The sequence below is a fragment of the Mauremys mutica genome, chromosome 1, assembly GCF_020497125.1.
Source record: "Mauremys mutica isolate MM-2020 ecotype Southern chromosome 1, ASM2049712v1, whole genome shotgun sequence".
Classification (NCBI taxonomy): domain Eukaryota; kingdom Metazoa; phylum Chordata; order Testudines; family Geoemydidae; genus Mauremys; species Mauremys mutica.
The window spans coordinates 39,279,255-39,296,695 of record NC_059072.1 but is presented as its reverse complement, the minus strand read 5'-3'; the positions used below and the strand labels follow the sequence as shown (position 1 = coordinate 39,296,695).

Here is a 17,441-nt window from a genome sequence, read left to right as displayed (position 1 = left end):
AAACTGCCTGCCATCTTACTCTGTCAGCACACAAAACAGAGCTGAGGAGATAGCCTGAAAGGCTCAGTCCTCTCCAGGGAGACGGCTAATACTTCCGTATAAAGTATGCAGATGATCTTCATCCCTATTTGAGTGTGGCTTCAAGAAAAAACATAGGTAAATATATTAAAATTTGTGGATGTGCTCTCAAAGCTACCTGGATCTTTGATAAACAGCATATATAGGAGGTCCTGCTATGAGACCCTGATGCTCACCAAGTCTTCTCGCTGACATAATAGGAATGAGGCAGGATGTCTTCTGATATAAGTGAGACAAAGAACAGGTGGCCATAGGCTCAAATTAAGGCCCATTAAAGATGCTATAGTCTGGGGGCCCAAATGGAAAATCCTGACTAAAACTGAAATTTGTAGCATCCATCTGCAGAAATAGTTAACACATTTTTATGAAGGGATTAATCCCCAAGAGTGATTTGCTGGTGTGTGTGTGTGTGTGTGGTCTATTATGCAGTGGTAATTGAGAATTATGGGTGCTTTTTTAAATCATGTCAAATTGCCTTCACGGATTTCTTGAAAAAGTCCAAGTAATGACTCTTCTTTAATACGTGTATAATTATACACAGATTTCATCCCACAGTGATTTCATTATGGCAAATTTACTTTAAATATGTTCTCTGGTTGTTTTGTCTATATGTGAAATTTATGAGTCGCTTACATAATGTAATGTGATTATTTTACCTGCTATTCCAACAGTAACATCTATTGGGTACTGTCCAGTACTGCCAGCATGACCTGTTGAAAAGAATACAGTTTTCACTGTAATGAAGAACGTCAACAAGATGTCTAGGACACTTGGCCAAGATTACGGTGTTTTGACATTTGATGAGGCTATATAGTGTAAGGCTAAAGATATTCAGGGGAGGTGCCCAGAGTAATTTCAGAAAACAGTCTTGAGGATGAGTGGTTTCTACATAGCACAGACAGTTCTGGCTATAACTGGAAAGAAGTATGAAGAGTGATCTGGAAGACATCCTCATAGAATTTCAGTCGTATGGTAGCAACACAGCAAGCAGTCTACTTAAAGGCAAGTCATACAACTGTGGAATGTAGGCCCACAAGCTTACAGTGGAGGCTCTGTCCAGACTGCGGTGGCAGGCATTTTGTAAATGGATACAAGGCAATGAGATGGACTGTGATGTAAACCTTACCAACAGCAAGCTCCAGGAATGTCAAAATGCAGTATCGAAAATGGTGCAACAAGTCTCACAGCAGACACTTGCCCAGCTCAGTGATGCCCTCAAGAATCCAGTACAGGATGTATTGCACAGATTCTGCAATTTTGGAATAGCAACTTCCCAAACTTTTCCATTCTGAAATGATTATATCATAATAGTTAACATCACAATGTGTTTCATTAGAGCAGAAAGTGAAAACTGGCACATACATCTTGCAGTGCTTTTAGAGATACTACTTCTTTTCGCTTTTGACTGTACTAGCTATGCCCGCTGGGTATCTGTGTACATCAGTGATATGAAGTTTGTCAGATTATGCCACCCAAAGTTCATGATCAGTCTGTGTAAGGAACTCATGTAGTGGCTCAGTCTAGAAATAAATTCAGCAAAGTCTGGATAGACATGGCACTTGAACAAACAGTAAACTGTGATAAAAGAAAAAGGGGATATAGTGGGTTTAACTTTGAAACCAGGAGCCTAGATGGTTCATCACTGCTCATGAGTGTTCAGCTATCACAACTTCAATTAAGATAACATGTGATATGGTAGACTCAGATGTTTCACAAGGAAAACACAAGAAGGCTGCACCATGTTGCAGACAATGGAAGGATATGTAAATGAGGGAGTCCCCACCATCACTGAATCCATGACAAACCCATCTGATCTGAATGTGAACTGATAACATTCGCCAACATTGCAAATTGCATTGTTTGCACCTGCAGAGGTTGCCACCAAGCTTGTTCCTGCGAATGATATAGGAATCAAAGCAATAAAACAGTCTATGGAAGAGATTAAATTCAAATACCACTAGTTTCTTTGAACCACCACCTCAACATCAAGACATTCACATCTCTAAGCAAGAAGTTCAACCTGCAAGTTAGTAGTGATAAGAAAGTGACTATCAATGCAAAGAGAGTTGGTTAGCTGTCTTGTAGTAGCTGCACAAACAAGAGATACATGAGCGTTCCACTGTTCAATATGTTCTAGCACATTTGGATGGTACCCTGAACAAAACTGCAAAGAGTAAGCTGTTGCCTGAATTAGAAAAGAGTGAGAGTCCGTATCAACTGCCAGCATTCAACATGCCCACAACTTGAATAGCACATGGCAAGGCTGTTATTCAAATGGTCGGGCCAGGAGGTACAACTAGCTTTGCAGAACTTGCTGACTTGGGTTTCAGAATAGTACATCACCCTCTAAAGAGTTATGAGAGCTGCAAAAGAATAGATATTGTCTTTGATTATATCATGTCACAGATTAAATTTAAAGTGTCTGGGCATGCAAGAGGCAATCATCACAAAGCAATTAAGTCAAAATCCATAGTTCCAATGGAGTAAATTCATTGGAAATCCCAAGAATAAAGCACATCTGGTAAAAATTTTCTCAGAATCAAATTTTCTCAGTACAGAAACTGTACTTAGCTTAGATCAGAAAATGAGTATTGCTGGTATATTAAAGGACAGTCTCATTGCTCGCATGGTCACTTCAGATGGAGTTGTAGACTATGACAATCTATTCTCATTGGATGAATAAAGTAGATATTTGGCTTCTATTTCATGTTGCACATGCTTCACAAGAATACCCTTGTGTAGTGGTGTGGTCTTCAGAGACACTGACATTGCAGTTCTCTGTGTACATTTATTCACAAGTTGGAAACAATTTCAGAGCTTTGGTTTCATACTAGTGTGGAAAAAAACAAAAAAACACAAAACAGGTTTATACCAACCCACACCACAGCAGCTGAACTTGGTCAACAATACAGAATGTTGCCAGCAGTACACATGCTGACTCAGTGTGATTCAACCATCTGCTTGGCAAGGGTTGGCAAACTAAAGCCATGGAAGCTTGTCAGGAAGAATCCACAGAAATGTAAAAGCCTTCCCACTTCTGGCATTATGATGGCTATACCTCCTGCACAGTTGAAATCAGCAGAGCTTCTGATAACTCTTCTCTATGACCCAACAGCTAACTCTGTGGATGCAAATAGTATTGAAATATAAGCGTCTCTGTCACAAACAGGCCCAGAACGTGGCCTTCCCCCCAATTTAAATAATCTTCTGAAACATACCAAGCACACAAATTATCCTCACTGAGAACCATACCACGGAGGCTCAGCCTGATATCCCTTCCCCAATTGGAAATGGCTGGCATCATAACATTGATGAACACATTTCTCCAACAGTTGACTAATGCCAGACATCTGTCCCTCAAGCACTCCAGGAGCTCATTACATGGGTGCGGGGGGGGGGAGGGGGAGCCAAGTGTGAGCACAACTACAGGTGTTCAAGACACAGTATGGCAAGCATACAGGCTTGCTAGAATACTGGTGGTGAGGTTACTGCCTTGGATTTGAGGTGTGTGTGTACCTCAGAATGTGATCAAACTCATTGCAACCATATTATGTGCATTTACCCACCATGAATTAATAAAACAGAACACCACATAGTAAAGGGTTAATTTGAAAATAGGTTTTTAGAGGCAAGGTCAAAAAACTAGCTGGCAGTTTCTGCTAATCAGAATGGGAGGAGGGGAAAGAGTGTTGATTTTAGTAGCGGTCACTATAATCTATAAGTTAGTTATAAAAGACTAGATAACACAGTGTATTTTGGAGCAGTCCTCTGAAGCCACCTTGAGAGAGATTTTTCCTGATGCCTTTTCTCCTTGGCAAGTGAGCAACTGGCCACTGCAAACCTGCTGTTAATTACTCAATACTGTTCCAGATTTTAGGTAAATATTTGGGATGGTCTAAACCTATTGCTTATGTCTGTGTGTGCAGTAATTTTATTAAATCTAATAAACTGCAGTTTTAGATAGAGCACGCATACTTGCATTAATCTATCATATGGAATTGCTATGTTCCCACTCATTTATTCTCAACACTGCCTGGAGCAAAACAGTGAAGTTACTCCTGCTGTTGGAGGTGGACTGGACTCTGCGCGCTAGGTGGAGTTGCCAGAGCCAACAGTGGCTCTAGGGAGGATGAGTGGCCCAGCACAGGTCTCATTGCATTAGTCACTCCCCACTTGTCCCTCTTTGGCACTGGAGAGAGCCTTCTCTCGGTGTGCTGTTTCTAATGCTTCTTCCTTGGCACTGGGGATGGAGAATGGTGCTGATGCAGTGCTTTGCAGGGAAGCCAAAGTGCTTGGTGCTGATTTGGATCATCTCAGCTCTGAGGCCAGTCTGAGGTCTGCCTCTATGAGTAAGGCCTTCAGACTAAATGTGTCTATCTTTTTAGATGTGCGATCTGAAGGTCTTGAAGATCTTGCACTTCTCCTTAATGTGAGTTTCCCTGAGGCACTTTAGACTGCTAGAATGCAGGTCACTCACTGGCATGGGCTTGCCACAGGAGGCACACAGCTTGAAGCCCGCGGACTGGGGAATGCCCAGGCCCTGGGATGAAAGTCCGTCAATGACGGGACCACTATTCACGCTATATACACTAACACTAACTAAGAACCATATACACTAAGTGCAAAAACTATATATTATAAAGTCCAAGGGAAAGAAGCCTTGCAAGAGCAAGAGGGATCATTCTAAGCAACCATCATAGGCAGTAAGAAGGAACTGAAAGAGTGCAGAGCTGGTGACACCCCTTATAATGGCGCATATGCATGTGACTCCAGGGGGCACTAGAGCCAGTCCTACAAATACTCCTAAGGGAAAAATCTCCGGCAACTGTGCACACGGCACGCACACACCCTTAGCATGAAATGGACACAAGCAAGCACTCGAAGAAGAGTATCTAGTAGACTGCTCTCTACTATTAAGCAATATTTCCTGAACTGCCACTGAGCAGTTCCTCTCTCTGTTTGATCTGACTACTCAGTCACATCATGAGGTACAGACTGTTTGGATCTGGGTGCAACACAGGCCTAGGATGCTGGTACAGTAGGCCTTGAAGAATAGACAGAGATGACATGGAGTTTGAATCGAGAAACTGTAAAGATCAGAGATCCAGCACTGTCTTGACCAAGATAGCATTATGAGAATTATCTTGGCGTGGTCTTGTTTTACTCTGACAATCTGTGGGATAAGCAGAATGGGGGTAATGCATACATAAAGCTCAGTTCCCACGCTGAGAGAAAGGTTTGGGTTAGCAAACCTGGACTCTGGCCCACTCAGAACAAAACTGATGGCACTTCTTGTCTTTTGTTGTGAATAGGTCAACTGCTGAAATACCCCAGATCTGAAAGTTGGTTCTGAGCATACTATTCTTCAGGGACCACTTGTGATTTTGGGAAAATCTCCTGCTGAGGTGATTGGCCAACTGATTCTGGGAACTTGGTAAGTGTGTGGCAATAGGAGCAACACCTTCTTTGATGCAAAAGTCCCATATATTTATCACCTCTTGACAAAGCTGATCAGATCATGCTGTCTCCGTCTGTTTAGGTAGTACATTGTGGCTGTATATTTGGTCAGCTTCTAGATCAACAAGCTCTTTACATGAGGCAGAAAAGCACAGCAAGCCCTCTGAATCGTGCAGAATTCATGGACACAGATGGATCAGGAGTCAATTCTCCATATTAATAACTCTTAGGTTTGCAACTCTTCTAGATAAGCACCTCGCCCTATCAGGAGGGAAGCATCAGTAACAACTGAAGGGAGCAAGAAAAGGGTACACCCTTGCATGTGTTCTTCTGACCCATCCACCACTCTGGAGACTATAGGGCTGCAGGAAGAACCTGTACCAGTGTTCTAAGAGATGTCTTTTCAGTCGACTGAGTTCAGCCACAATTGAAGGATGCACAGGCGAAGCAAAGCATGTTGGGTCACACAAGTACTTGTGGCCATATGGCCTAATAGCCTTAGTCATGGTTAGATTGTGATCGTGGGGTCTGACTTAAGAGATAAGTACAACTAGTGAATGGTCTAAGATTTCTCTAGAAAGAGAAAAGCCATCAAATTTGCAGAATGGAGTAGGGCCCCTGTGACACTAGCAGACCAGTCCAAGGTCCCCATGTCTCAATTGAACACTGACCATTACATAGCTGGACTCAGTCTGGCTCATGTACGTGTTATTAATTTAATACGTGTTTTAACAATACTAAGTATGTGTTTGGTATTCAGAGTTTAGTGAATGCTTGTGAGTAGCTATGTGCATCAATCTCACTTATAACATCTATATCCTATACTGTAAAGGTAATATTTGAGCAGTTGTACTCTGAGTGGGGAAATCACCAGACAGGAGAGATATGTCCCCAAACACTGTGGGGGAAATGGCAGAAAGATCACTGACTACTGTATTGCTGTCCTTGAAAGAGAAGTCATATGCGTTGTTTCCCAGTAATTGACTGAAGATGAGCTGGCTGTGTCGAGCTGGGAGTTAAAGGGCTTCCTTCTTGAAAAATCATGCCTTGGTTGGTATAATGGCTCTTTGTAATACTGACATTGGTAATGTTGCTTTGGGTGTCAGTACTGACACCTTTTGGAGGCTGGGGCACAGATCACTAATGAATGAAGAGTAGCAGAAGAGTCTTTACATGAATGTAAATTCTCATCAATTTTGTCCGAAAAAACAAAAATAGATGATCAAATGGGGAGGTCCTCTATAGTTTGCTGGATATAGAAAGCAGTGCCCGAGTTCTGTAACCACGAGGCTTGCCTCATTGTTATTGCAAAAGTTATCATTGTAGAAGAAGTTGCAGTCATAGCAAGCACAGACGGGAATGACATCTTGCTGACCATGCAACCTTCTTCAGGAAAGCCTTAAAATACTCCTTGCATCTTCTGGTAGTTTCTCAGTAAACTTAGACATTGTATCCCAGTTTACAAAGTCATATTTAGCTAACAGTATCTGTTGGTTCACTATATACATTTGGACAGGAGGTGGAATAAATTTCTCCCCCAAATAAATCAAGTCTCTTGGGTTCTTTTTCCTTAGGAATTCATTTAAATCTCCCCTGACACGATCTTTCACTGGTGCACCCATAACTATTCGAGTTTTGGGCAGGGTGGAGAATAAAAGCACTTGAAGCCTTGTATCTTAATAAGGCATTGTTTGTACTCTTAGCTGTAGGAACTAAGGAAGCTAATGTGGGCAGCAAGGTCTTTGCCAGCTCTAGAAGAGCGTCATTCATTGGATGGGCTACCCTTCCAGGGGCAGCCATCTGTAGAATATTGAAAAGCTTGTGACTGTTCTCTTGCACAAGCTCCGCTTGTATGCCCAAAGCTGCAACCATTCTTCTCAGCAACTCCTGAAAGTTGGATCAGAGAAGATGAGTCCAAGAGTCATTGAATCAATGGGCAAGGAGGAAGACAGGTTAACAAGAACTGATAGATCCTCCTGTGGTGGAGAAGATCCCCCTCAGGCAATAATTCTTCTCGTAGTACAGAATGCTGAGGGGAAACAAGGTCTCTGCAATGCTTCCAACCTAGATGGCTCTGGAAACTGCTCTGCTGGATGCTTGGCAACCTTCCCCTAAACTGGGCCACTGATATAGACTGGGGGGGAGGGGGAAGGAGGCGGGGAAATCACAAAGCACCCCAAGGGGTCAAAAAAGGCCACTGAGGGTGAGCAAAAAGACATGGGCAGCCAGTAACTACTAGGCCTTGAGGATTGATCTCTGATGAATGATTGGTCCCACTCTCAGAACCAATACAGCCCTTCAGAGGCTGCCTAGACAACTTGCTAGACTCACTGCTCCTAGAAGGGGATGGTAAGTTACCAGAATATTCTGACAGACTCCGAAGAGCCATCTGAGTAGTCAGTGGTCATTGGAGATGCAAAGACTGATGGGGCCACTAGGCAACCTGACTTATCTGTGGCCCATTATAAAGAGACCAACATTGGCACGTAAGTAAGGTAGTCTATACTGCAGTGGCATCCTGAAATGGTGAAGGTATGGCATCATGAATCCGTGCCGAGAAAGACCTTGTAGTTGGTGCCACAATATCAACTGTAAATCAGTACTCGACTCTGATGATCATTCTGGTATCAGGGCTGAAGAATGTACGGTGCCGACAGGCTGTTTACCAATGCCAAAAAGGGTACAAACATGCTGAGTCCCTGCTATATTTATTAGCTTGTACAGACACCGATACTGCTAACAGTCTCTGCATAGGAGCTGAGAATTCAGATGGGCCTGATATAACAAAAGCAATGCTAGTGCAATAGATTCCTGCTTCACAGGACAGCCTGGGATGGAGATGCATAACAAATCCTTTGCTGCCTCATAAACTTGCAAGGTTGTCAGTACTGAAACAGCATCCACTGGTACCAGACTTAATGGCTGTCCTGCTGACGATACCGGAGTTGATGGCATAGTACAGATATCCATGGTATCAGGGAGACATGGGTCAACGGCCCAGCTCCACCATGAGTACCTAAAGAGTCCCTGTGATGTTCTGAATCCTTTTTTGAATAGGGTATTTCTTCAACTTCAAGGGGCTCTGATCTCTGTCATGTCCCCTCTTTTGGGTAAGCCCCAGAAATGAAAGCTAACCCTTCTTTCTACGTGGAGAAGATTCTCCAAGTCCAGAGATCTGTCACAGACAACCACAGCAGCAGTCTGCACAAGGGTGGCAGCGTGTTCACTTAAGGGCCTTGGGGCTGAAGCAGTCCTTATCACATGCTTCATGAGGCGCTGAACAGGCACGTGTCTCTGGAAATCTGCGTTCTTTTCTTGAGCATATGGCAGATATTGCACCCCTCCTAATGTGTCTCTTGCCAAGGCACAAAAGGGAGCGTGTATGGTGATCACTATTTGGGATCACTGGGCGGGCACACAAGTGGAATGTGCAATCATTCAAAGAAGAACTTTTAGTGAGCAGCAGCAGTTTCCACATGCACATAGTGCACAGCAGGCTACTGAGGGGTAGATTTACATCCCAGCTTGCCACAACTAAGTGTTCATTGAGAGAAGCCCTGAAAGGTGGATAATGGGAGAGGGAAGGGATTTTAAGTCAATGTTAAGCATTTTGGGTTTTCTTCTAACATTTATATTACTCATTGTCTAAACACATAGTTTAGGGGAAAAGCCATCTTTGAAGGGGTAGACACGTTAAATCTTTAATAAATAAGGCACAAGAAAAATCATTACACACTTGAAATCTTCAAGTCTTCCAGCAAAACCACAGAAGACCAAACTTGGTGTTGCTTTCTGATGTATACAGAAAGGAATAAGACAGGTGAAACACTCCCGCCCCCCATCCACACATTTTTTCCCCCTTAGGACAGTTCACTTAAAAAAAAAAAAAAAGGGTAAGAAAACTGCATTTTAACTTACCAACAGAGGATTGTACGATCCATAAGCACCAAAAGTATCCTCATTTCTCTGATACAGAGATCGTGACATTAGTCTTTCCAGCATGGATATATTTAATCCATAAGCCACTGCAAGTGTAGATTTTATTACTGGTCCTAATTGCATTGGATCTCCAGCAAGCACTATCTGCAGAAGCAGTAAAAACCCTCTTCTGTATTAGAATTAACACAAAGTTAGATGAATACTTTTTTTTTTTCTAAACAGAGGTAAAAAAAAATCAATTGTTACAATACTGTAGACATTCTAACACTATTCAACGGGTGGAGGGAAGATGCAAAGTAATGATTAACTTGATGGCTGACTTTATTGCACAAATCTACAAGGTTTTTATTCTTTTAAAGAAAAAATATGATACAACAGTTATTTGCACCTGAAAAAACAACAACTGATTACCTGCCTTTTTTGTAACTGTTGTTCTTTGAGATGTGTTGCTCATGTCCATTCTATTCTAGATGTGCACGTGCCCATGTATGTGGTCATTGGAGAGTTTTGCTTTAGAGGTATCTGTAGGGCCAGCTGTGGCACCCCTTTGAGTGCCATGCTCGGTATATCAGGCGCTGCCGGCCCTACGCCCTCTGTTCCTTCTTGCCGACAACTCCAACAGAGGGGCAGGAGGGTGGGTAATGGAATGGACATGAGCAACACGTCTCTAAGAAAAGTTAGGAAAAACGTGGGTAACTTTTCTTCTTCTAGTGCTTGCTTATATCGATTCCATTCTAGATGACTCACAAGCAGTATCAATAGAGATGGGCTCAGAGTTCATGGACTTGTAGCTTGCGTCATCTCGAGCTTGCTGGGTAAACACAAAATGAGACGTGAACGTATGGACAACCAGGTAGCGGCCCTACAGATCTCTTGGATTGCTACCTGTGCCAGGAAAGCCACTGACGACGCTTGTGTCCTAGTCAAGTGTGCCATCCCGATCACAGGTGAAGGCACTTTTGCCAGCTCATAGCAGTAGCAGATGCTGGCTGTGATCCAGGATGAAGTTTTCTGAGCAGACACTGGGCTACCTTTCATTCTGTCTGCCACCGTAACGAACAACTGTGTTGACTTATGGAACAGCCTTGTTCTATCTATGTAGAAGGCCAGGGCCCTCCAGACATCCAGGGTGTGTAGTTTGCTCTCATCTGATGCATGAGGCTTTGGAAAGAAGGGTATAGCCCTGAGTTATTATGTCCAGCACCCAGCGGTCTGAGGTGACCCACACCCCGACCGATGGTAGGGAGGAAGATGAAGGAAAGGACAAGGGAATTGACTGGGGTGTTGCTCTTGAGCCCACCTTCAAAATGAGTGCTTCTGGTCTGCAGGATGCTTCGCTGGGCCGGGCTGTGCGGGTGAGTGGCAGGAGGAAGGGCGGCGATGATAAAACTTGTGTGTGTCTATCCCTTCTCCTAGCAGACCCTGACGAGGCTGCCAAGGCCTAGACAGCAGGGGGTGGCCAGAACTGCTTCCATACAGACTGCAGTGTATGCATGCCCAGCGAGTGATGGGTGGCCCAAGTGTCTTTCAACCCATGCAGCCTTGCATCTGTTTGTTCAGAGAAGAAACCATTCCCATTGAATGTGCGGTCCTGGATCGAGGTCTGCATATTGTGGGAAAAGGCTGTGGTCTGAAGCCAGGAGATGCACCTCATAACCATCACCCTTGCGACCAGCCTAGTCACCATGTCTGCCGCGTCCCACACCATTTGGAGAGAGCACCTAACCACTACAGTGCCTTCCTTCACCAGGGTGCCCACTTCTTAGGCCAAACTCTGCAGGAGGGACTCCTTGAACTCATGGAGGGAGTCCCATAAAGTAAAATTGTATCTGCCCAAGAGGACCTGATGGTTTGCCACCCGGAACTGAAGGCTTGCAGTGGAATAAGTTTCTTCCCAAAAGGTCCAGTCTTTTGGCCTCTTTATTTTTGGGAGCAGAGCTGGTGTCCCCTTGCCTGTCTTTTTCGTTGGCTGCAGAGACAACCAGCGAGCCCGGAGGTGGGTGGGTATGGGTATAAAGATACTCTGGCCAAGACAAAGTACTTCTTTTTGGCCCTTTTGGAGGTGGGAGGGATGGAATATGGGGTTTGCCATGGCAATTTTGAGGACCCCCATCATGCCCTGGTAGTGCAATATGGGCCAGAGTAGAAGCTGAGAAGACTTTGAACAAGGTGTCTGCCTGCTCAGCCATCTCTTCCACCTCTAGGCCTAACTTCTCAGCCATCCATCGAAGTAGGGCATGGTGTTCTTTAAAGTCGTCAAGCGGGTCCTCAAGTATCCCGTGACCGCCTGGTCTAGGGATAAGATGATTGTACCACTAGGGGAAGTTTAGGGGTGGGTGCAGCCTCCTGTACCCAATCCTCTAAGTGCGGCTCATGCACTGAGTCCAGTGCCGCTGGTACTGCCAACTGTTGCTCCGAGGCAGTGGCAGATGACTGGTGCAAAGGGGGCATCGTCATGACCAACATGCCCCACATACTCCAATAAGACTACTGCGCTGGCCACTGGCCGTGCTGCCAAGGTGGTGCCATCGATGCTGAGACAGCCTCGGGAGCCCAACTGAGCTGGTGGATTCTGGGCCAGAAGAGTCCCCTTCTGGTGACCACTGTGGGCCATCGATGCCCATATGTCTGCTGACTGTCGCTAGAGATCAGTGCCTGAAGTGAGAGGATCAGTGTTGGTATCAAGGGGACCGGAGTTGTGACAAGGAGCGCTCCCACGGGGCTGGCAACTGAGATCTGCGCCGAGAGGGCGACCGGCAGGAAGACAAATGGTGCCGGCAATACGGAGCCTAGCACCTCCCCTTAGGCAATCCATGTTGAGATGGCAGGGACTGCGATTGTGGTGCCAGAGACTGAGGGCGAACCCCAGAGGATCTGAGCTGCGACTCCGGAGATCTGTGGCATGGAGGAGAGCACTGCCTTGTCTCAGGGGATTGGTGGTGCTCCATTGACCCCTGAGGGGTCTTAGTGGCTGGCTTGCCCTCATGGGGAGCCTTTGCCATTTCCTGCAGTGATAGTGGAGGCCTCTGCTCTCTCGGTGCCCGGGGAGCTTGGGAAGATGTCGATGCTGCCACGAGACTGGGTCCCCTACCACTCCCAGGAGTCAGTGGTGGATCCTTTAAGGGGTAAGTTCAGTGCTGCGGGTGCGCTGCGCACCAAAGGTGAGGTGCTAGGTGAGTCTTGGCGGGATGGCTCAGAAGCTGGACAAAGGGACGCCTCCATGAGGAGAGCCCCAAATGAATATCCCGCTTTTTCTGAGTCCTATGTCAAAAATTTTTACAAATATGACATTTTTCCTTCACATGCGATTCCCCCAAGCACTTGAGGCAGCTGCTGTGGGGGTCACTTACAGGGATAGGGACTCTAACTTCTAACAACTACTTAATACTAACTACTATAACAAACTATTTACAAGGCCCTAAAGCTCGAGGTCAGAAGAGATGAAACTGCTAGCCCTTGCTATGCAAGGAAAGGCACTCCACCTAACCACCATGGGCGGTAAGAAGGAACTGAGAGGGCATAGGACCAGCGGTGCCTGAAATACCGATGCATGAGCGTGGCACTCAAGAGGGCACCAGAGCTGGCCGTATGGACACCGCTAAGGCAACATCTCCGACGACCGCGCACGTGGGCGCGTGCATGCCTAGAATGGAATCACCATGAGCAAGCACTCGAAGAACAAATATGTTTTAGCAAGATAGTATTTATTATGAAAAAGTACTCAAAACTATTACTTAAGAGTAGAAAATACTGAAAATTAGAGCATATGTTTAAAACTTAACTTCAGATTAAGTGGCAACATGTATTTACAACATAATACAATACAATACACTATTAACAAGCTCTAATACAAGTTCCCAGAATTGTATGATCATTTCCTGGAAATAGCAACTTATCCTATCACTAGTCATGAAGTGATGGAGTTAGAAAATACGAGGTTGTTACTGGAAGTGAAAAAAAGCAAGCCTAAAACCCTTTTTAAAAAAAACATACATACATTAAGATACATACCTGTCCATTAACTTCTGAAATCAACCCCAGTGGAATCAAGCATTCTGGTTCACTTGCCTGTCCTGCTTCATCCACAAATACGTGTGTGAAATGCCCAAGCCTAGAATTAAAAAAAATCGCTTCAGATAGCTGTTTTAGGGTTAGTATATTCTGCCACCCTGTGGTCGACCTGGCCAAATAATTCTGAAAAAAAACTACAAGGATCAAGTCTGTGTGCTATATGCAGTCACATCTTCAACATGAAAGGTATTTCAACACATGAAAGCTTTAAAATATTGCCAGGGAGAAAGCAAAAACCTAGTAAACCTAGCCCTCATTTGTGACATGTCACATATTTTGAAAGATATATATCAGAAACATTTCCTATCTTTTTCTTTAACTTGGTCAGAATAGAAGATTTAAGTTGACATAGAAATCACACTTTTCCTCACCCTCCCTTTGCATCCCTGACCCATATAAGCTGGAGAATGCCATTAGTTTAGACCTAACATTTTCTGTGTTGTATTCCAGCACAGCAATGCTAGTAATTCTTAAGCTAACCATGGTTGCATGTGTTGTGTTGTGCAGGTAGCAGCAAGAACAGAGAGACACATATGGTTTCAAGGGAGCTAAGTGCTTTAGCAGCAATAATCGAAAAATGACTCAGTCAGCATTATAATAATAATAATTGGAGATATACCAATCTCCTAGAACTGGAAGGGACCTTGAAAGGTCATTGAGTCCAGCCCCCTGCCTTCACTAGCAGGACCAATTTTTGCCCCAGATCCCTAAGTGGCCTCTTCAAGGATTGAACTCATAACCCTGGGTTTAGCAGGCCAATGCTCAAACCACTGAGCTAGCCCTCAGCCTCTATTACTTGTGATGATGTTGTGAAGGCCAAGACTATAACAGGGTTAATAAAAGAACTAGATAAATTCATGGAGGATAGGACCATCAATGGCTATTAGCCAGGATGGGCAGGGATGGTATCTCTAGCTTTTGTTTGCCAGAAGGTGGGAATGAGCGACAGGAAATGGATCACTTGATGATTACATGTTCTGTTCATTCCCTCTCGGGCACCTGGCATTGGCCACTGTTGGAAGACAGGATACTGGGCTAGATAGACCTTTGGTCCGACCCAGTGTGGCCGTTCTTATGTTCTTACTTCCAAGTGCAGCATGCCCTACAGTGTTAACTCCTAAAATGCTTTCAATTACAGTTGGTCCTTGGCAATACACATAACTGCCAGGGAATCACAATTGTGCCAAACAGTCTCCTCACTTTGATGGGATTTTGATCTTTAAACTACGTATTTTGAAAATAATGTCATTTGGGATAATTTTGTAGTTCAATTATGCTGAAAGGGCTAACTAAAATTTAATATGGCTGTAAGCTTAAGCTGGGAATGCAATGTTTTACTACTACTTGTTAACAGTTGTCCTGTTTAAACAGATTAAAACTACTTTGCAGAGTACCCCCAAATATTGATTTCATAGCCCCAAGTGTCCATATCTATTAATGACATGCATCCACAGTACCTTACTCCTATTTGATAAAACATTCCTGCACTGCTACAGGTGGTAATTATTATCCTGAACCGTGATGCGTTCCAAATATCTTCACCATCTTTGCAGTAAAGTTTTACTGTATCACTGATTGTCTGCAAACACAAGACACTTATCTACTACAGGTATTTTTTATAAAATCGCCACACACCAAGTTCATGAAGTGTAAGTTCTAGAGGCTACCTTGAAGTTCAAAACCACTAAATACTTTATGCACAAAAATATTTTATTTTAGAAGCTTTACTTTAAGTATTTCTTGGACCCAGCAGTGCACTTTGAGGTGAGTTTTTCCTGAATTTGCCCAAACAAGGAGGAGGAGTGCAAAATAAACTGCTTTATTTTTACTACAAAAAAGAAAACTATTTTCTTTATTCTTACTTTTGTGAGATCAAATTTGAACATACGTACAACCAGGACACAGCACAAACAGAAACTGTCAAAAAGGGCTGTGAAGATAGTCCATATCTCCCTTTGTAAATAAATTTAGACTTCATTAGTTTGGGAAAAAATAAGGGCTTGTCTATATGATGGTGTAATGTGTTCTTTGGGGGTGTGATTTCTAAAGTGCACTAATATGTAGTGCATTAATTGGTCTGTGTAGACCTGCTGGTATGCACTAAAGGTTCCCTAGTGAGCACTACATTAAAGCACACTAGGGAACCTTTTATGCATACCAGCAGGGTCTACGTGGACCAATTAATGCACTACATATTAGTGCCCTTCAGAAATACCCTCAAAGGGCACATTGCCCCTCCATGTAAGGACAAGCCCTAAGAGGAAATGTACATAAAATAATGACCATCAAAGAAAAGATCAATTGCTCTGTGACACAACACAAGAACGCAACATTAAAGGTTAAAAAAAAAATATGTAAAGCCAACTTAAGGCAAAATGAAAAACACACAAACAGCGCCAACAAAATTTTTTTTTTAAAAATGCAATGAATAATTGACCAGTGGAAAATTCCTGCTGCATATTATTTGACCAAATAAACTTTGTAAAATTAAAAAGAAGAATTCATACAGAAAAAACCCATCAGCAGCATCACTATTTAGGACAAAGATGACAAGGGATGTCATTGCTTCTGTTTCAGGGCATGGCGAGGTGCAGGATTTTAGGCATCCAATACAAGTCATACCTCAAACCAGGATACCCACTACTGCAGATAGACCATTTAGTCTGTTCTGGTATGGATGTTCTTGTGTTACGAATGTAACCCAAGAGATTATTAAAATAAGCCAATAGATGTGTATGTTACTGTGACACTCTCAGGAAGCGAATTAAGATTTATTGGGCCCCTGGGCCCAAAGAACATTTGGGCCCCTCACATCTGCCCTCTGCCCCCTGACCCAAGGCCCCGCCCCCTGGCCTAGCTGGAAGCTGGGCCATGGTAAGAGCTGCCCAAGGTACCAGGGCCACTGTGGGGAACCCTGGACCCTCCACCTGCCCTGGGTGGTGCACCCTGGGGGGCAGGGACGTGGGCTAGGGGCTGTTCTCACCCCCGACACCCAGGGGAAGTGGAGGGCCCAGGGCTCCACACAGCTTTCTGGGTGGCTCTTATCTCAGCCTAGGGCAGTGGTCCCCAAACTGTGGGGCACAGCCCCCTAGGGGGGCAGAGAGGAACATATGTGGGGGCCATGGCAGGGCCCAAATCAGCCTCCGGGGGTGGGTGAGGAGAGACCACCACCCAGCCACACCTCTGGCCCCCAGTTCCTGCAAGGGGAGGGAGTGGCTGGGGGGATGGAGGCCTGACTGAAAAAGCTTGGGGACCCCAGCCTAAGGTGACCATACATCCCATTTTGGCTCCAGATATCCTGACTTTTTTGGCAAAACTGGGCATTTGTCCCATTTGCGCTTGCCAAACAGTTTTGCCAAAAAGGGGCTTGGAGAGGTGGTGAGCAACGGGGCTCGGGCCAGCCCTGCACAGGGCAAGAGGGGGACTTGGGCTACTGGTTTGGACCAGCTCAGAAGGCAGGAGAAAGGCCTGGAACAGCTCTGTGTGGGATGGGGGATGGAGGGGTATATGCTCACCCTACCCCAGGCTCCATCTTCCGGCCTGACCAGGGCTTCAAGGGGAAGAGGAGCAGGGCGGAGGGACCCTGGGGGGCAGTGTTCCCTCTAGTTTTTCCCACGTAGGTGCAGCATGACACATCACTTCCATATTGGTGCACGTAACAAAATTCAGGTGAGGGGGGTAGGGCCAAAGGGTTTGGAGTGTGCGAGGGAGTTCAGGGCTGGGTCAAAAGGTGGAGGTAGAGTGGAGGTGCAGGTTCTGGGGATAAGTTCTGGGAATGAGGGGCTCAGGGCTGGGTCAGAGGGTTGGCGTATGGGGAGGTGTGGGCTCCGGCTTAGGGTGCAGGCTCTGGGGTGGGGCTGGGGATGAGGTGTTTGGGGTGCAGGCTGCCCCAGGGC

General features: G+C 44.9%; 1 protein-coding gene across 3 annotated transcripts in view; it reads right to left on the bottom strand.

Annotated features, from left to right (window-relative positions):
• The window catches only part of MOV10L1 (Mov10 like RISC complex RNA helicase 1), an 81,552-nt gene that overhangs the window by 20,469 nt on the left and 43,642 nt on the right, over nt 1-17,441 (bottom strand). For all 3 annotated transcript variants that reach the window (XM_045030847.1, XM_045030842.1, XM_045030832.1), the window contains exons 19-21: nt 15,003-15,124; nt 13,486-13,585; nt 9,454-9,618 (exon numbers count right to left, since the gene is read on the bottom strand). In XM_045030847.1, the coding sequence (XP_044886782.1) occupies nt 9,454-9,618; nt 13,486-13,585; nt 15,003-15,124 (387 nt within the window). The remainder of the gene's footprint in view (nt 1-9,453; nt 9,619-13,485; nt 13,586-15,002; nt 15,125-17,441) is intronic.